At 41.3% G+C, this 21,790-nt stretch overlaps 1 protein-coding gene across 1 annotated transcript; it reads right to left on the reverse strand.

Moving 5' to 3' along the window:
• Positions 1-1,030: 1,030 nt before the first annotated feature.
• On the reverse strand, positions 1,031-17,116 carry mpnd (MPN domain containing). The gene is made up of 13 exons (XM_062998838.1): positions 17,006-17,116; positions 14,353-14,549; positions 14,042-14,263; positions 13,040-13,145; positions 10,914-10,995; positions 10,609-10,705; positions 10,288-10,360; positions 8,766-8,842; positions 7,434-7,602; positions 6,662-6,732; positions 5,319-5,408; positions 4,067-4,159; positions 1,031-3,369 (listed from the first exon to the last, which is right to left on the reverse strand). Exons 1-13 carry the CDS (start codon positions 17,007-17,009, stop codon positions 3,283-3,285), a joined length of 1,368 nt encoding a protein of 455 aa, XP_062854908.1. The 5' UTR covers positions 17,010-17,116; the 3' UTR covers positions 1,031-3,282.
• Positions 17,117-21,790: the final 4,674 nt, after the last annotated feature.

The raw sequence follows: 21,790 nt of genomic DNA on the forward strand, positions 1-21,790 counted from the left end.
GTTGAAGAAAAAAACTCTGGTTTGTCTTGAAGGGAAAAACAAACTAACTGCATTTTTCTGTTACTCTTAAATATAATGTACTCCTAAATATTTGTACCTGCTTCTCCATTCTTTTAAGAAAATAAATGATGAGAAATATTTCATGATCCTTTGTTTAATCGTACTGAAAAGAAGGAACTCCACCTGCACCACCTATCTGGTGTAAAGTATGCTGATACCCTTTCTAATGATCAAGTTCAGGTGTTTTACCCACACCCATCTCTAACAAGTATATATAATTAATGATATAGAATAAACTACACACTTTGTTCAGGTGTTTTACCCACACCCATCTCTAACAAGTATATACACTGCCTGGCCAAAAAAAAAGGTCACACACTGTAATATTTGGTTGGACCGCCTTTAGCTTTGATTACGGCACGCATTCACTGTGGCATCGTTTCCACAAGCTTCCCTCGAGTTCCCTTCACATTATGCACTTTGTGCCCCGGGGCAGGAACAGGAAAAGGCCTCTTGCCACTACGTCACATCCATAAAAACATAGTTGAGTAGCCCTGACCTTAACCCTAATACACACCTTTAAGATAAATTAGATTACAAGCAGGACCTTATGCATGGACTAAACGGGCACAGATTTCCACAGACGCTCATACAGCTTCTGGGAGGTCCTCTCTGTCTAGCTAATGCAGGTGTCTTCATACATTTGGCCATATGTAATCTGCACAGATAGTGACTTTAATTATTTCGGGAAAGCATTTATGCTGCAGACATGAGATTATGTTACCCGTTTCTACTTAATGGAAATGGGCAACATATCCAATCGCCAATCAGTCCTAAAAGTTTTGGTGGTTAGTCATGAGGTGGCATCAAAGAGGAAGCAAAAAACACCTGAGAACAAGCTGAGAAAATTAAAAATACAGAACAGAGGAAAATTGCTTTGCCACAAATACCATCAATAGTAAGGTCATATCCATATCGGAGGGTGACGGATTGTGTAGCGTGCGCTGTGCAATTATTAAAGTTGGTCAGGTAGTGAAAAAAACACAAATGATTTATTTGATTGGTTCCAGTGTATATTTATAAAACACATACAGTTCACTAGATTGATTACATTCTACACTGCACTACTGACAAACACCCACCAAACAATAATACTTTGTTCTTCTTCTTTCGTACTTTTATTTTCTATATGTTCTACACTTCTACCCACAGGAATTGAAGACGATCATGGACTGGCTGCAGGTAGTGAGGCTGCTTTAACAGTTCAGCAGTACGTCTACTCATCTTCAAAAAGGATTTGAGTACATCAGTGGTCCCCAACCACCGGCCCGTGGACCGGTACCGGTCTGTGGGTCATTTATTTTTATTATATTTGTTTATGCATTTTCTCCCCTTTTTTCCCTTTTTAGTGCGTCCAATTGCCCGATTGCGTCATGCGTCCGATCCTCGCTCTGATCGAGGAGAACGAAGCTAACCCACGCCCCCTCCGACACGTGGGCAGCAGCCGTATGCATCTTATCACCTGCACTTTGACGAGTGCAGTGCAGCTCAGCGTTGTGTATGGAGAGACACACCCTGAGTGCACTCTTATCTCATCTCTGTGCAGGCGCCATCAATCAGCCAGCAGAGTCGTGGGAGAGAGACCCCATCCGGCTTAGTCCCGCCCATGTCTGAACAACAGGCCAATCGTGTGGCCGCCAAGCCTTAGTCGGTAGGCAGAGCTGAGATTCGATACGATGTATTCGAGATCCCAGCTCTGGTTCCAGCGAGTGTTTTTTACTGCTGCGCCACCTGAGCGGCCTTTATTACTGTTTTATTTATTACTGGGCCGCACAGAAAGAATAAATAAATAGAGATCGCTACATCAGCAATGAAAACACTACTTTTTTACGGGTGTTATCGTCTCCAATCACCCCTAGGTGGGAGCAGCGTTTCGTTGCAGCAAAAAAGGTCATTTGTGAGTAGCAAAGTCACTCTATTTTAAATCCCCCCGCCCCTGCAGATCCGTGAAATTATATCTTACATGAAACCGGTCCGTGGTGCGAGAAAGGTTGGGGAGCGCTGATGTACATCACATGGTTCAGGCAAGATTTAATGCAGCTCAGATGTAAGATGTAGTTCTGATGAAGACTGACGGTTGGTGTGTATCTTGGTGTGGTAGCTCAGATGTTTAACATACTGGACTAGTAACCAGGTTGCCACTGTTGGGCCCCTGAGCAAGGCCCTTAACCCTCAATTGCTTGATTTGTACTGTCATAATTGTAAGTCATTTTGGATAAAATTGCCATAAATCTAAAAACATGCTGGATGTAAATCACCTACAGCTGATCTGGCTCTGTGATTTCCTCCATGCTGATAACGTATCACATCTACACGCCCTTGTGGACGTGTGTATGTTTGTCTCAGGGCATCACATTGTGCATGGCACATCGAACACTGGGGGCACTCGGTGATGTAGTAGTGGCTTACTACGCTGACCCTGTGATCGATTGGTGCCTTTCCAAGTGTTTACTGGTTGAACCGGACCCGCCACGGCCCTGACCTTCTTTCTAATGATGTTCCTCCTTGCAGGAAATGCCCTTATACACACTGCTCAAATTATACAAGCATGATTGTGCAGAAGCAAGATCCTGACGTTTGATGTGGAGTTCCACACAGAGCCCTGACCTCAACTCTACTGAAGACTTTGGGGATGAATTGGAATGTTGACTCTGAGCTAGGTTATCATGCTTTGTTTACATCAGTGCCTGACCTGACTGAATGAGCAAAATTTGTACACAACAGCTCCAAAATCTAGTGGAATTGTAGCCTTGAGGTAAAGGTACCGGACTAGTAATCAGAAGGTTGCTGGATCAAGGCCCTTAACCCTTAACGTCTGCTAAGTGCCAAAAATTTACATTTTGTTCAGAACACTTCATATTAAATCAGTGGTTTTGTAGAGGGACGTCCAACAAGCTCACGGTCAGATGTCCACATACTTTTGGCAATAGTGTATATAATTACTGTAGGTGTGTATAACACCCAGAAGATTAAAACAGCCTGGATATGTAATAAAAAGGAGACCAAGTTTGAAGAATAAAATACTTTGCTAGAATGCCAGCCAACAATCTCTATGGTTGCTATCGGCTCTACCGACAGTCGGCCACAGGTGGTCAACAGCAGCCTGACCATTTAAAGCTCTAATACTGAAGCCGAGCGTCAACACTACCCGACGGTCCAGACCAGTCGCGCTCTCTAAAATCATTCCCGTCTCCACCAGGATCCCCTGCATGAAGATTTCCATCACTGCATGTTGCGTAGCTGGTTGTAGACGTGCTCCAGGATCTGAGAATAGGTCTGTTCTTTGGGAGCGTGACCGCTCAGGGACGCCTGAGAAAGAGGACATGTTGAGGAGGTAAGAAATCAATGACCAGTCATACATGTTGAAATAGTTGCCCAAATATTGTGCATGGCAGTGCCTATTTAACTTTAAATGTTAATGCTGACTGAATGAATGTACACGTGCTTAAGGACGGAGTCAGCGCTGATTTGCTAAACATGATGTTTAGTTAAGGACGGTTCAGTAAGGCTACAGATGGTGTGGTTGCCAAACAGTTCAATCCCTACCCGGGCTCACTGTCTGAAAAGTTTGGCATGTTCTCCCACTTTGTATTGGGCAATTGTGGCTACTTCCATTTCTTTCCACCTTCAAAAAACATGCAGAGGGTGGATTGGCTGATGTACATGACCCCTGGGTGTGAGTAAGTAAGAGGGCAGTCGTAGCTTAACTGTTTCGGACTTGGTTGCTGGCTCAAGCCCCCGCCACTGTTGGGCCTGTGAGCGAGACCCTGAACTGCTTGCGTTGTATTGGATCCGCATTTAAATCACTTTGGCTAAGAGCCTGATGGGCAGTGTCAGCTCAGGGGTTAGTAATCATAAGGTTGCTGGTTCAAGTCCCTCAGAATTGCATTGTATTCATTCACTTCTGAAATGTACTTAAAATAAGAGAGTCTGATAATTGCCATAAACGTGTGTGTGCGTGTGTGTGCGTGTGTGTGTGTGTGTGTGTGTGTGTGTGCTGACTCACCTTGATTTTATCCAGTATGGAGGTATCAGCACACCACATCTGACTGAAGTTGACCAGGTCAGGAGCTGTTCGATAGAACTCCACCAGCATCATCTACGATCAATTACAACTCAGTGTTCTATCAATAATACTCAATATTAATATTAATACTTTAAATTAATTAGATGGGGGATTAAAAATCTGTATCCGATTCACCACCTTCACTTTAGTCTTCTGTAAATATCAGGGTATTAAAACTGATACTAGACCTTCAGTAACGTAAATAACTAATTTTGTTTTAGCTCTTTAATGACTAAAGCTCAGATGTCTGGCTATACTTTATTATTTTCCACTATTATTACAGGTTTTCCCTACAATCTGAAAGAAAAGTGTTCCTACAAGACCTTTTGTAAACACCAAATCACACACACAACCTAAAATAACACCTGCATAGTGAAAGTATGAATGATCTGATGGATATGATTTCTAGAAAGCAGAAATTATTTGTTTCGCTTAACAGATTGTTGCTTCTATGACCAAACACTTTTGCAAAAGCGTTTTTTTTTGCTAAACAGGTATAAATGTAGGTCTTTCGTAATAAATGAGCCATTTCGAAAAGCTGCATATATCTTTATTACTAAATATAACTACAATATATAATATAAACTTATAAAATTGTGTGTAAGCTACTGAAAAATGCATCTCTTTTTAATTATTCCCCAAAAAGACTATAAAATCACACAAAACAACTAACAGCTACAACAGTAACTATATAATTTTTTTTTAAATAGATTAGCAGGTTCTCGGTTGGCACAGGAGTCTAAAATTCTAGCTTTCAACAGTTCCAAGGCATTTGAATATTAATGATAAGTTCATTTTATATAGTGCCTTTCTCATACTCAAGGTCACTTTACAACAAAACATTATCAACTGTTTACAGGAGGGGAGGAAATTGATGAAAATATTGAGTAAACAGGTATGTTTTAAGTTGAGTTTTAAAGGATGAACGTGAGGAGCAGAAACGGAGAAATTGTGGTTAAGTTCCATAGTTTAGGGGCCATGACACTGAAAGATCTGCCCCCCCTGCCGAGACCAGTCTGAAATTAGGGATCATTGAGGACCTGAATATCATGTGCATTCATTTAAATCTTTTGTTTGGTTCCCAGTTACTGACACAATCCTCCCATAAATAACTGCCTACCAGACAATCAAGTTATCCCTAAAACATCACAGACAAAGTAACAGTCCCTGAATTCTTGCTTAAATATCGTACCATTTCGTTGAGAACATCAGTAGTCAGGAAGTTGTCCTGCACGTATGTGACCTCCACAGCCACTGGGATACCATAATCGTTCGGCCTTTGCTGTACAAGAGAGAACTTTTTAGTTTCTATTCTTAAACACTTGTGACTGTACCAGGCATGGTATTATTTTATTACAAAATTATTTTAGTTTAGTTTTCATTTAACTAGTTGCAAAAACAGTTGGGACTAAAGCTTTAAGAGTTCAGTAAACCACAGTGGGAGCCCTTATCTACAAATGGAAGAAACTTGGGAAAGTGGTGAGTCCAGCCCGAAGTGGCTGGTCAGTTAAAAATGGATCTGGAAAACTTAAACCTTTAAGACTATACAAAAAAATTTAATAACAGTGAGATCCATAGGAAAGGTAGCACTGCTATCCAAGAGAAACGTCAGTGCTTGTATGTGTTTACAAAATCCTCAATACCGATTAATCAAAATGTAAACGTTTCTGACAAAAATATCTCATTATATCTGGTATAAAAACAATTACAGCTTTTTATAGTAAGAACATTATACCAACAGTCAAATTAAGAGGCAGTGATGGTGTGGAAGTGCTTTTATACATTAAGAATTAAATAATCAATTCCACTCTGCAGGAGATACTAATTGGCCACCGTATCTGCGGGTGGGGCCGGACTATGTGTGGGTGGGTGGGTCTTCATACGCTGTGTAAGAGACACCTGTGCAGAATGCAGGGGCGAGAAGAGGAGCGCTGTGCACGTGTCGGAAGAGGCGTGTGCAGCGACATGCTCTCCTCGGATGCAATCGGGTATCCCTCAGCAGAGTGCGCTAAATAAATTAAGAGGAATGTTCAGTCATCTGTCCATAAGCTGAAGATGAAGCTTAATTGTGTTCTGCAGCAAACCAGTGGTCAAAAACATACCAAAGTCAATAGCAGGGGCACATACTGTATATAGGGCTGAAAACAAACAGAAGTTATAAAGGGATGTTAGACAAAGTCCTGACCTACTGGGTTAAGTTCAAGCTTAAATCCCAGCAGTCATTGCTGATAAAAGTGGCTTAACCAGTTACCAATTGTTCAAGTAAGGAAAGGGGAAGGTTTAACAAGGCTGATATGGGTTAATAAAATAGAAATAATGCTTCATAAAGTTTTTGCATTACATTTCTTGTAAAATCATATTAAATTATCTGAAATGTGACAAACATGCAATAATAGCAAGAACTCAAAAAGGGGGTGATTACTTTTTCACACTACTGTATTACACAACCTGATTTTTATTTGTGGCTGTCACTTCTGACACTGCAGACACATAAACCTCTGTCTGCCACACAAGGCTGAAATGAGCTGCACTTACTTCTGGAGGTGGAACCACCCAGAATGGAGTGATGGTTGACGCCACGCCCTGGTTGCCATGGTAATACGGTCCTGTTGAAAAAACGAGTATAAGGTAAATCAAGTTTCTTCGCTTATACGGACTCGCCAGAGCAACAGAGACTCAAACCTAGCGAATCGTTGCAGCCACACAGGGTGTGGTGAACATTTAGGATTGAACCTGGGTCCCCGAGACTCATGCTGTGCAACACCCACCTGACCTTTTTCAGACAGTTATTGCCAATCTCATGGTAAAAATAGGGAAGGTAGACAAGACCCCGTGATGGATCTGTGTTCTATCTAGGGTGTGATACTGCATTGCACCAAGTGATTCTGTGGAAAACTGACCCACCGTGACCCTGACCATGATAAATCGGTACTAAAACATAAAAATGACAGTCAATAATTGTGAATAAATACAATGCAAGCTATTGAGGGGTTAAGGGCCTTGCTTAAGAGGGCAGCAACCTGGCGGTGGTGGGGCTTGAACCAGCAACCTTCCTATCAACAGTCCAGAACCTTAGCTGTGCACCCACTGCTGAACCTCTGTTGTACAGACAGTATGTTTAATATGCACAACTGAGTAAAAGCAGGCTATTGTAGTCTATTGGTTGAGATACTGGACTAGTAATCAAAAGGTCGCTGCCACTGTTGGGCCCCTGAGCAAGGCCCTTAAACCTCAATTGCTCAGACAATATACTTAATCTGTATGTGTACACCTTACTCTGCATGTGTAAGAGTGAACACTGTCTCACCACAGATGATGCCCAAGCAGGGCTGGAATCCGTTACTGCTGCCCTGTAGGCGAAGCTGGTGGTCCATCTGCGAATCGATGTCCTGCAGCGACGGGAGGGCGGGACCTCGGGGGTGAGTGTGGTACCAGCCCACCAGTGAGAGTCCTCGCATAAACAGGTTCTGACAAATCTGCAGCGCAAACGGTACCAGTCAAAAGTTTACATGCACTCGTAAGAAACATGCACATCATACCTGTCATTAACTCTTTAACATCCCACCACGGGCGGCACGGTGGCTGAGTGGGCGGCACTGTCGCCTCACAGCAAGAAGGTCCCGGGTTCGATCCCCAGGTGGGGCGGTCCGGGTCCTTTCTGTGTGGAGTTTGCATGTTCTCCCCGTGTCCGCGTGGGTGATAATACCTAATATTGTGTTGGTCCCGCTTTTGCTGCCCCATACGCAACAAACAGTGCTGCTCTGTGTATTCTGACACCTTTCTATCAGAACCAGCATGAACTTCTTCAACAGTTTGAGCTACAGTACGGGCCAGCCTTCGCTCCCCACTTGCCGCCCATGACCCTGTCGCCGGTTTACCACTGTTCCTTCCTTGGACCACTTTTGATAGATACTGACCACTGCACGCTGGGACACACCCCACAAGAGCTGCAGTTTTGGAGATGCTCTGACCCAGTCGTCTAGCCGTCACAGTTTGTCCCTCGTCAAACTCGCTCAGATCCTCACGCTCGCCCATTTTTCCTGCTTCTAACATCAACTTTGAGGATAAAATGTTCACTCGCTGCCTAATATATCCCCCCCACTAACAGGTGCCGTGATGAAGAGATAATCAGTGTTATTCACTCACCTGTCAGTGCTCAGAATGTTATGCCTGGTCGGTGTATGAGGTAGAAATAATATATTTAAGTTAACTATTAAATTGCTACAGCAACAGATAAACCAAAATGAAATAAAATGATTTAGCATCATCATGATTTAGAAGACTTTTATTTTATTTTCAAACAGTATTTATGTTCCCTCTCTTCTGTAAAGCGACCCTGAGACTGTGAAAAGCGCTTTATAAATAAAACTTATTATTATTATTAAATTGTGCATGATTGTTGTAACGATTTAAGTATGTGAACTATTGGCCAATAGGGTATTACATACAGAAGGAAGGGGGTCAGAGGTTGCCCGGGCCCTGGGATGGATTGGTGTCGTGTCCGGGATGTGTTACTGCATTGCACCCAGTGATGAGCGAAAGCCAGACCCACCACGACCCTGACCGGGTTAAAGCGGAGATAAAACTCGAAATTGAAATGGAATGAGAAAAAATCTTGTGGATAATATACGTTCCTAACCTCTTCCTCCACAGCAGGCGCAGCGTCTCTGTCGGCCAATCGCGTGCGACACGGGAATGCTCGCAAAACCGTCAGCACTGGTGGAACAGGTAAACAGATAAACATGTTGTTTATAATTATAAATATACAGGGGTTGGACAAAATAACTGAAACACCTGACATTTTAGTGTGGGAGTTTTCATGGCTAAATTGGACCAGTCTGGTGGCCAATCTTCATTAATTGCACATTGCACCAGTAAGAGCAGAGTGTGAAGGTTCAATTAGCAGGGTAAGAGCACAGTTTTGCTCAAAATATTGCAATGCACACAACATTATGGGTGACATACCAGAGTTCAAAAGAGGACAAATTGTTGGTGCACGTCTTGCTGGCGCATCTGTGACCAAGACAGCAAGTCTTTGTGATGTATCAAGAGCCACGGTATCCAGGGTAATGTCAGCATACCACCAAGAAGGACAAACCACATCCAACAGGATTAACTGTGGACGCAAGAGGAAGCTGTCTGAAAGGGATGTTCGGGTGCTAACCCGGATTGAGGACCATGTGCATCCAATGGCGGTGCCGTGTATCAGGATGACGATGCACCAATACACACAGCAAGACTGGTGAAAGATTGGTTTGATGAACATAAAAGTGAAGTTGAACATCTCCCATGGCCTGCACAGTCACCAGATCTAAATATTATTGAGCCACTTTGGGGTGTTTTGGAGAAGCGAGTCAGGAAACGTTTTCCTCCACCAGCATCACGTAGTGACCTGGCCACTATCCTGCAAGAAGAATGGCTTAAAATCCCTCTGACCACTGTGCAGGACTTGTATATGTCATTTCCAAGACGAATTGACGCTGTATTGGCCGCAAAAGGAGGCCCTACACCATACTAATAAATTATTGTGGTCTAAAACCAGGTGTTTCAGTTATTTTGTCCAACCCCTGTATATCATGTGCATATTTGCCGTGTTTAATAAGTGCTATGAGGGCGACACGGTGGCTTGGTGGGTAGCACTGTCGCCTCACAGCTAGAAGGTGTTCGATTCCCGGGTGGAGCGGTACGGGTCCTTTCTGTGTGGAGTTTGTATGTTCTCCCCGTGTCTGCGTGGGTTTCCTCCGGGAGCTCCGGTTTCCTCCCACAGTCCAAAAACATGCAAGTGAGGTGAACTGGAGATACAAAATCGTTTGTTTATTTATTAGGATTTTAACGTCATGTTTTACACTTTGGTTCCATTCATGACAGGACAGTTACTGGTTACACAGGATTCATCAGTTCAAGTTTAATATCAAACACAGTCATGGACAATTTTGTATCTCCAGTTCACCTGTGGGAGGAAAGCAGAGCACCCGGAGTAAACCCATACAGACACGGGGAGAACATACAAACACCACACAGAAAGGACCCGGACCGTTCCACCTGGGGATCGAACCCAGGACCTTCTTGCTGTGAGGCGACAGTGCTACCCACTTAGCCATCGTGCCGTCTACGTTAAAATCCTGATAGATAAATAAGTAATAATAAGTGCTAAAGCTTACGCTGAGTAGTAGTGTCCCATCGACCTCCCAGATAGCCGACCACCTCACTCGTGGTCAAGTGACAGTGGAAATCCTAAAAAAGAAGAGAAATGACCCAGAGAATATAAGTGTACTTTATTTGACTGTAAAAGCTTTACATCTTAATTATTCTCCATTGTATTAGTTAAAAACAGACAAATCGTGAATCATTAGTTTTATATGTCAAATAATTAAATAAAACACATTCTGTTCAATCATCAAGTACAATTCATATTTACAAATGACACCACAATTATAGGATTTTTACAATAATCGGTTACAATAAACTTTAGCTGTATTTACCATGAGCAGGAGGACGTTGCTCGAGACGGCGACGTTGAACGGCTGGAAGCGATTGATGGCAGAGAACGCAGACAGCTCCACCAGGGTGTGAGGATCTCTGACATGAGAACACGTATTAAACTAATGAGACGCTTTTAAACTTGTGGCAGAAGGATCTATATCAATAAGCCAGACCTTCTTGACTAATATCCTTCCACTAAATGAGCACAAATTCCCAGAGACACACTTTAATTTAATCAGACCTTTAGCCATATGATGACTATGTATGCTTACATCAGTTTCATGTGGTATAACATGTTTATTACCTGGCGATGTCTCTGGTTCCCAGTGTGCAGTACCTGACGGGGATTCTCTCACGGTCTCCTTTCTTCTGTAACCCACTGACGTCTGCAACACACACACACACACACACACACACAAATCCAGACCTGTCACAGTTATTACTTAATCAGCTGGTTGAAATTATTTGAACTTAGGGCTGAGCAGTTTGACCAAAAATTTGTATCAGGGTATTTTTTAAGATTCTGACGGTTTCATGGTTTATCACAGTATGTTTTATTTTTATTTACATAAGTACATAAAATATGAAAGGTTTTAATGTCACCATGTATATAATGAAGGTTTTGAGAACTATAAACTTTGCCTGGCTCCACAAAATGACACAATAAATGATGGAATCAGTACATGTGCAAACAGGTGCAATATATAAATTATTTGTATTATTATTTTAATATTTAAGTATTATATTATTAGCCTCAGCTCTCCCTTTAACAAATAAAACCACGTTTACAAACTCCACTGTACAGCTTGACCACTGATCTGTTGTAGAAAACTGGACGACTTTAAATCTCTCCACTTCCAGGTCACTTGTAACGGTTTAGCGACTGACCTGAAGTATTTTGAGTTCCAGAGTTTTAATTATCGCTCTGAAAGCTTCTTTACTCGACTGTCTATAGAGGAATCGTGTCCTTGAGTATGTGGATCGTTACTGCGTTCGTAACGTCGTTGTTTGTAACAGCCGTGGCTTCGAGAGACGGTACAGATACAGTGTCTATAGAGACTATAACCTACTAACCTACTGTCCATACCCTCTAGGACCAAGCACCGGACCTGGGGTGACAGGGCCTTTTCCATAGCTGCTCCATCTTTATGGAATGCTCTCCCCAAACACCTACGAGATTGTCCTGACCTGTCCAAATTCAAGTCACTTCTCAAAACTCATCTATTCAAAATGGCATTTAACTTGTAACAACACGAAATAAATGCTTTTATTTTTGCTATTCTTTTTAATAGTTTTTATACTTAGATCACGACAGAAATGTGAAGTCCTAGATCCTAAAACTTGTAAAGTTTTCAGTTTCCTGATTGCATGTGAATCTGTCCTGTTTCTGTCTAATTTTAAGAAATTGTAAATTTTAAGCTAATTTTAAGCTAATTTTTAATGAACTGTCTTATGCTGCTCTCTTTGTTTTTATCTTAATTATTCTTGATGTTGATGTACTATTTTGATTTTGTACTATGATTTGTATGGTGCATGTACGTATTTGTTTTGATTATTTGTCTTATGTAAAGCGTCTTTGAGTATCTTGAAAAGCGCTATATAAATAAAATGTATTATTATTATTATTATAAACCATACAGTATAAAGTGTTTTAATCTGTTCTAAACTGCCCACACGCCTCATTTCTTTGGCAGGTCCTTCTGGTGCATATTTGGTCTCCCTCTCTTCATCCTCCATCTGTTTTTTTTTGTTTTTTTTTTTCACCAAAGCGTCTCTCATCTGTTAACACTGTTATGTTAACGCTACCTGGATAACTCGTGAGCTGTATCTAATCTGCACGGTGCACGGTGTTATATAATGTGCTGCCTAGTGAAGCTACAGCTGTTGTATTAACTGTGCTACGGTATGGCGGTATTTGAAAAATCAATACGGTATGAGGAATCAAAGACGGTATTCCAAATGTACCGTCATACCGCCCAGCACTATTTGTACTATTACGATTAGAATTATATTATTCTTAATCACAGTGTATCATTTATTCATTAGCATTGGTTACAGCCTGTAAATCATCTGTACCATTTTTCTTTATTTTAAAAATAGCTTTTATATATTTAAATGAATTATTATACATTCATTTAATTATTTACAATCCCTATCATTTCTAATCTGTGCTGGTAGATCCAGTGCCACCCGGGAAACACTGGGACGAGCGTATCAGGACAACAGGGCAAACAATACATCATTAATCTGAAATACTTGTATTACACTTAATACTTCAATTTCTATCAACCGCTTTATCCTGCTTTTACAGATAAACACTCGGCACAAGGCAGGAATACGATGGACAGGCTCTGGACCCACAGCTACACTTATCAGGATAAAGTGGTGTATATTTTATTTGTTTTCAGTAAAAAATAATCAGAAACCCACCGTGCAGCTCTGGTCTTGATTTCCTGTTTCTGTCTTCTGCAATGTTCTTCCCTTCATCCTCGTCGTCTTCACCTATCTCATCATCCTCGCCCTCGCTAGCCAGGCTCTGTAATTTAACCAGACAGATAGAAAGTGATCAGCCATTATCAGGGGTAAATATTTTCACCTAAATGTAGTAAACTGACCCTTTTTAAAGCTCTAAATCACCCTAGATCACTACCACTGAGAATTTGCACTTTCAACGGTGGACAGTGGTAGCTCAGTGGTTAAAGTGCTGGACTAGTAATCATAAGATTGCTGGTTTAAGCCCCATTATCACCAAGTTGCCACTGTTGGGCCCCTAAACAAGCACCTTAATTGCTTAAAATTTGCTTTGGATGAAAACTGTCTACGTAGCACTTGCAGTCCAAAGTTTGACCTTCCTGATCTACAACAATCTGAAAGAACCTGATGTCCTTGATACAGGGCAGGTTTTCTTTTTGCTGTACCCCTGATTTTGCCCATAGGAAAGGCAGTGCGCATGGAATGTGCTGCAAACCCTTCTCGAGTGAGCACTAAGTGTTTCTAGTAAGCTGATTCAGTTGTGCTACGACTATTTCATTTATTTGCTCACTTACATTCACATTTGTGGCATTTAGCAGATCCAAAGTGACTTACAATGATCACTGAATACAATTTGAGCACCACAGTGGGCACAACAATCTGAAGGACCTGTCCTTGATGTCTTTTCTTTGCAAATTGGTGAATGTGGGGCTTGAACCAGCAACCTTAAGATTACTAATCCAGTATTCTTACCGCTGAGCTACCATATACATTTACATTTTAATCATTTAGCAGACGCTTTTATCCAAAGCGACTTACATTACGGTTACAGTATACAGTCTGAGCAATTGAGGGTTAGGGGCCTTGCTCAAAGGCCCAACAGAACCAGCGACCTTCTGATTACCAGTCCAGTACCTTAACCACTAGGCTACAGCTTGCCCCTGCCCTGCTAGCACTTACCATGTCAGCACTGGGCTGGTATTTGCGCAGCCAGGTGGTTTTGTACTGTGCCAGTTTCTGCCCACGGTAGCGCACCGATGCCCAGCCGCAGCCGGATTTCTTGGCGGGATTAATTAGCCGTTTGCAGTGTGTGGCCCAGGCGCTTGGAGAGTTAAAGATCTGCCCCGTTTCCACCCAGCGGATCTTCCCGTCTATCAGCAGATCACCAATGAAGTCCTTCCCCTACAGAGAATCAAACACCGTGTGATGGTACAACAGAGAGTCCAGCAGTAAGTTCAGAAGTGTCGGCCTTAGAGAGCCGTGATCGTTACCAGGTAGTGTATGGACAGAACAGCGTCTCCAGGCTCCACCAGTCCATCTTTAAGCAGCACTCTGAGTGTGATTCCTCTCCTGGTGAGAACTGATCCACGACCTGTCGACACTCTCAGCTCGACTTCCTCTGCTCCACTGAGCTCTTCTTCGTCCTCATCACCTCCTTCATCCACCAGCAGTGGGGACGAGGGCAGTTCTGAGTATGCAAACATTTGCAGAAGTATTTAAGTTTTTTTAAATCATTTATATAATACAGCTGTTGATGATTTAGCACTTAGAACACGACTGATTTAATTCAAAGCGATCATTAGCAAAATTAATTGAACAAAGCTTCATTTAATGTGATTAATTTATGCAGCCAACTATTGCAAATTATCTTCAAATGTAATTGGCCAGCTTGCGTACTTGTGACCAACATATTGCGCCAACACACAGTGGTGTTAGGTACAGTGTACAATAAATGAAAAGAAAAAATAATAGTCTAGATCTACTTTACAGTCTACCTTTAAGAACTCCTCATAAATCTTCAGTTATATTTAAACTGTTATTTTTAAGATTAGAGAATGAGCTTGACTTTATTATGGTTTTCATGGTGTTCATTATGGTGTTCGTCAGTCTTGCAGATGAACACCAAACTGAAAATCTACAAATCAAATGTCTGCTCGGTTCTCCTATATGCCTCGGAAACCTGGAGAACCGACAAGAAGAGAGAGCCGGCTCAGAGGCTTCGAAGGGCGAAGCCTCTGTAGAATCCTCAGAATCTACTGGGAACAGCGTATCACCAATAAGGAAATAAGCAGACGCACAGGCATCAACGACATTGTAGACGAGGTGAAGCAGAGACGTTGGAGATGGCTGGACCACGTCCTACGAATGAGCAAGACCAGACATCTAGACCAGACAGGGAACAGGAAGAGAGGCAGGCCAGTGGGCACATGGCAGAGAGCGGTGGAGAAGAAGATGACAGCGGAAGGTAAGAACTGGGATGAGATAGACTGGCTTGCCCAAGACCGCCACGGCTGGAGAAAATATGTTGGCGCCTTATACTCCAGCCGGAGCAAAGAGGATTGATTAACTAACTAACTCACTAACTCATCTAACCACTTTAAATAATTTGCAATATGTATATAGACCATCATCTTGGAGTATGCAACTTCGATCAGGAAAGAATGTTTGCACCCGGTACTGGTAAACTGCCTAATATTGCCGCTCAGGTGGCGCAGCGGTAAAAACACACGCTGGAACCAGAGCTGGGATCTCGAATACATCGTATCAAATCGCAGCTCTGCCTGCCGGCTAAGGATGAGCGGCCACACGAACGACGATTGGCCTGTTGTTCAGATATGGGCGGGACTAAGCCGGATGGCGTCTCTCCCATGACTGGTGCAATTATGACCTGAGATGCACAGAGATGAGAAAAGAGTGCATCAGGGTGTCTCTCCGTACACAACGCTGAGCTGCACTGCACTCGTCAAAGTGTAGGTGATCGAGATGCATACGGCTGCTGCCCACGTGTCGGAGGGGGCGTGGGTTAGCTTCGTTCTCCTCGATCAGAGCGGGGATCGGCATTGGTGGAGAGGAAGCGTGACTCAGTCGGGCCATTGGACGCCCAAAAAGGGAGAAAATGCATAAAGAAAATTTTTTTTTTTTTAAACTGCCTAATATTTGTTGTCTACAACTGTGCAAATCTATCATTGGAGATCCTTCACCATACCCAACAGTGAGCACAGACATTGTGGGTTGAAGGGATCCTTTGACGTCCTCCTGCTCAGGGGTCCAGGTGTTGTTCTACTTACACCTTAGGATACACTTCCTCACAAACTAGACCTTGGCACAGCGGGTTTCCAAATGGCAGCCCTGCCATGAATCTGCCATGACACTGAGTCTTAGAGGTGCTCATGTTGGGGGGCATTTATCGACTATCATGTCATGCGCCATCTATCCCGGTCAGTGAGCTTCCTTTAGTGACCACTTTTCCCCCTCGCTCATGCCAGATTCACATGTACAGCCAATACTGGTACAGTTTTCCTTCTGTATGTTTCCAAACGATTACTGAAGGCTACAATACCCAGATGTAACCCATGCAGATGTGGGAAGAACACATCAAGATGAGGTTTGAACCCAGGTCCCAAGAACCCTAAAACTATGCCACACACACACACTACCTACTGCATCCTACTGAATCCCACAAGTCATTAATAACTAGATATTGAAGAAATTTTAAGAAACTGATGCTTCTACAATCCGAACACATATTGTGTATCCTCTGTGGAACTCTGTTAGTTGCCTCATGTTGCTTACAAATCCCACATATCGAAGTGTTCATTGTTGGAGCTGTACAGCGTTTCTAGCGTTTCCGTTATTTTGTCCACCCCGTGTATGAAGATAATCCACGTTATACTTGTTTCTAAACGGCTCTTGTGCACCTTGTTAAACATACATAAAGTCTAATAAACGTTTTAGGTTGATTAAATCACGTTTTTAGACATAATTACAGACTTTAAGCCATTATTATGTTAGCACTGTTGTCATAAAGACCGAATTGATAAAGTGATGCTATTGTTTACTATCCGTTTAACACCTCGGCGCGATTATAATCACCACCTTTTGCTATTTTTAATCAAAATACCATCATTTAGCTTCAATTCTTACCCATTTTGGTTAAACTCGTCCTTATTTGAGCGTTCTCTGATAATAAAATGTAGTTTTTTCGGATCAATAACGGGTTGCTAACGTTTCACTAGCCTGTGCAGAACGTTATGGTCTACTGTCCATACTGCATACTAGCGTACTAGATAGTATCCGAAAATAGTACGCAATCTAAGCCGTATTGTTATTTTAGCATACTATTTAGTACGGTAGTATGCGGTTTGGAAGGTAGCCATGGCGACCCGCTGAGCCGCTGTGTACTATGCTAGTATGCGGTTTGGAAAATCAAAATACACCAAAATATGTGTATTAGGTGTTTCTATTGAACTTGCTTTGTTTTCTTTATAGCAATATTGCTTTATATTTATCACTGTATCCGTCATACCGCGATTATTGAATAAATTTACCCTACATCTACATTACACATGCACCAGTACTACAAGTATTACGGTAGTATGTAGGCATGGCAAGACAGTACAGCGCCTCTAGTGGTGGTGTGAACAACAGTGATGTGCGATTGTTCGTTTGTTTATTAGGATTTTAACTTTGGTTACATTCATGACAGGAACGGTAGTTACTCATTACACGAGATTCATCAGCTCACAAGTTTAATATCAAACACAGTCACGGATAATTTAGTATCTCCAATTCACCTCACTTGCACGTCTGTGGACTGTGGGAGGAAACCGGAGCTCCCGGAGGAAACCCACGCAGTCGCAGACACGGGGAGAACATGCAAACTCCACACAGAAAGGACCCGGACCGCCCCCACCTGGGGATCGAACCCAGGACCTTCTTGCTGTGAGGCGACAGTGCTACCCACTCAGCCACCGTGCCGCCCTAGTGGTGTGCGATACTGCAAAATTTGGTATCGATCCGATACCAAGTAAATACAGGGCCAGTATCGCCGATACTTTTTAATAATGAAGGTAGATGCATCATCAAATTGCTAAATCTGAATGAATTTTTATGAACCTTATGTGTATTATTGTAATATTCAATAATTTTCCTCGGGATAAATAAAGTATCTATCTATCTATCTATCTATCTATCTATCTATCTATCTATCTATCTATCTATCTATCTATCTATCTATCTATCTATCTATCTATCTATCTATCTATCTATCTATCTATCTATCTATACATACATATTTTTTTGTAAGTAGCTGCTCTCAGTAGGGTTGTAGATGAATTCAGTTGTTTAAATCGGTCCGATTTTTTGTTTCTGGTGCTTTACCTTCTCAAAACATTACCATCATGGCGTATCACCTCCAAGCGGTTAACTCATACTACATAGTTGTGTTTGCTGGCTGAATACATTTGTAAATTTTTATTAGTGACCGAATAAACGTGTCCTTGTTCATTTAAAATAAAAAAATCTATGCTATTCCATTTACATTTATAAGCACATAGTCAAAAGAAAAGAGCTCTCATTTACCAAAACACAAAATAAGAGCCACACTGCTCATGCTCCGATTCATTTGCTTAGGGTGAGCAAAGTGTGTTCCGTACTTTACGTACGTATAGTTTACACTATTATTTCCATTAAAATTGCCCCAATTTCTGTATCTGCAAAGTAACTATCTTCCAATGCCTACCAACATACTGATGTGTGTTAGGATTTTAACAACGGTACCAAGACAAAACCCAGCAGAGCCGGAGGGGAGGAGCGAGGTGAGCATGTAAGATGTGAGAGATGTGGTGTCTGTACACACATGATCTTTACTTTCTGACGAAATGGGAGAAACGTGCTGAATGTAGCGGAGAAAAAGTTAAACTAAAGTATCGATCCCATCACACTAGTATCGATCCGATACCGATACCAACGTTGGTATCGATAATATCGATATTTGGTTTGATCCGCCCACCACTAGTGAACAACATTTAACCAGTAACCTCTTCATCCTGATCAGGGACTCGGTGGGGTTTGCAAGAGAGGAATACACTCAAACGTTTACTTTAATAACTTACTTAAACTTTGGGGCAACCGACCAACCCACCAGTATGCATTTTAGGGGTGAAATAACAACCTACATGAGCACGAAGTGACTACATACCCAACTCTTTTCAAACAATGACCAGAGTGATGAATGGCCAAAAACGTACCCACGTCCCGAGGACCCTGAAGCTGTGTTGTACTTTGCCCCATTTTATTAATTTATTAATTTTCAATAACACTGTAATTCTAGTCAAAAATTAGGTGCCGAGGATTAATACACCCTAGACAGGTGGCAATCCATAGCAGGGTACCAAACATTAACCCATGTAGTTACTAATCAATCCCTGGGTGGTTGGCCAAACATGCCAATCTACTGTACTTACAGATAGTGACTGGAGGCCAGGATCAAACCCAGGCCATGAGGACCTTGAAGCTGTGTGCCACTGGTAGTTCCTGCTGTAGAATTGTGTCTCTTCTCTATCCTAATCAGGAATCAGGTTGGGTTTGGAAACACTAGATGCAAAGCTAGACACCTTGGACAGGACACCACTCATCTATTTATTCCCACACTCACACCTAAGGGCAATTTAGAGAAACACACCAACATACACCTACAGGGGCCAGGATCAAACCCGGGTCCTGAGGCCATGGTACCCTGACCGCTTTTATTTCTTCATTCTATTTTTTTATAACTGTGTCATAACATTTTAATAACCATGATCAGAATCACAAAAACTAGGTGCAAAGCAGGAATACACACTGGACAGGGTGCCAGTAGTAAGAAGGGCCCCAAACACTCACCTATTTACTCCCTCATTCACACAAACACACAGGCACACCAACAGGCAATTCACAGCATCCAATCCACCTGCTGATATGTTTGTGGGGAGACTGGGGAAACAGAATGGTACCCATGTCCTGAGGACTGAGAAGAGATGTCTTACCATAAATCATGTAATAGATAAACACACTTTTGTTTCAGGGCTGTCTGCTTGACATAATAAGTAAACATTTTTAAATAAAACACACTAAAATTCTAAACAGGAATGTGTGTCTATACATAACATACAACATTTTAAAATCAAAAAGTCAAAAATCGATTTTTTTATTCAACTTTTTGTAGATAAACAGTCAAACTTTTGGAATAAATATACTTTTGGCTTCTTTGTCCTTTAGGTAGAGGGAAACAGGTCTTAAAAATACATTTCGTCCTTTTTTATTATTATTATTATTATTATTATTATTATTATTATTATTATTATTATTATTATTATTATTATTATTACAACAAATGTACGATAGGACTAAAAGAATCATGTTTGAGCATATACTACATGTTCTACGGTAATGCAAAATGCGTTTAACTATATAGCCACAAGATGGCGACAATAACAACACAGTTTTCAAGCAGGTAAACGTTGTTTCGATTCATACAAATTGGATGATTTGCCTGTTATTTCAGGTTTTTGGTGTGATTTTGAATCTAAGCCTCAATAGGTTGATGATTTGGGTTTCCATTGACTGTTGTTACGTCATTTTGTTTATAACAAATACACTTTTTACATCAGTAAAGATTTTCAACTTGTATCCTTAGATCATCAAGATACGGTGTGTGATTGAGGCGTTCACTTAATTTCTTGAGCAGTGATTTCTCCTAATGTAATATGATTCTATGAGCCAAAAACATTAGAACCACTTGCCCAATATAGTGTCAACAGATCTGACACATGAACTCCACAAAACATCTGAAGGAGTGCTATGGTATCTGGTACCAAGACATTACCAGCAGATGCTTTAACTAGTGTACTTTGTAAGGTAGATACTCACCACAGCTGCCTGTGTGGACACGGGATGTAAAGGAGCCCTTAAGGTCCATAGAATAATTATACAATAGGACAGAATTCAAGGTTGTCGTGAACTGTATTACTTACATCAATATTCTTTAGTAATTTCTTATTTTTTATTCTATAAGGCTGTATCTGAGGCCTTCCACCTTCCCTAACTCAAGATGCAGTCGTAGTTGTTAGTAAAGACAAATAAATGAATGCTTGCTTAAATAACGTGGTGTGTTGACGAGTTGGAATAAAACTCCCTGTGTTTTTACTGGGAATTTCATCTAGTCTGTTACGGGAATGAAACCCTTAACACAATATTTATACAATAATACAATAATTATACAAGAGGACTTTGTTTGTGCAGTTAGATAATTACTTGAACGACAGGAATTTTTGGACGGACTGTAAATCCATAATTAGCTGTGCAAGCACAATCGCTTATAACTGTACAAGGTGAAACTACACAATGTTTTCATGTCTATTTTTAAACAAGATTGATTTACTGTGTAAATTGTAATTTGTCTTCAGACCAGAGATGTTCACAAGTCACAAAATACAAGTCAAGTCATGAGTCAATATAATAAACACAAAACATATATTGGAAATGTAGTGTATAAATAAAAAAATAATCTGTAAGTTCAGATAAAAACAACAACAGATTAGCGAGTGTATTTAGCCGTTTTACTTCGTGCCTTTACTTTCCTCCTCATTGTGTAAATTAATGTAATTTCTGTAACAAGAAGGTTCCAGTTAAAAGCTTCAACTGATACGTTTTGTTTTCATTGCAGAACAACTAACCGCTGCTTACCTTAGCTTCTGTTCTTCCAGATGCTATTACATTTATAAGCGTGCGTCCCATTAGGAACAGAATCCGTTATTTTGTAAATGTGCTTATAATTAAAAACCTCCAAACTTTTCCCGGTCGTGAAGTAAAACAGGAAGTCGTTAGAAAGCCGATCGAGCGTTTCATTACCACGTCATCTGTGTGACGCAAACTAAATAAATGCAAATA

This window comes from Trichomycterus rosablanca, chromosome 7, assembly GCF_030014385.1.
Source record: "Trichomycterus rosablanca isolate fTriRos1 chromosome 7, fTriRos1.hap1, whole genome shotgun sequence".
In the NCBI taxonomy this organism is placed as follows: Eukaryota; Metazoa; Chordata; class Actinopteri; order Siluriformes; family Trichomycteridae; genus Trichomycterus; species Trichomycterus rosablanca.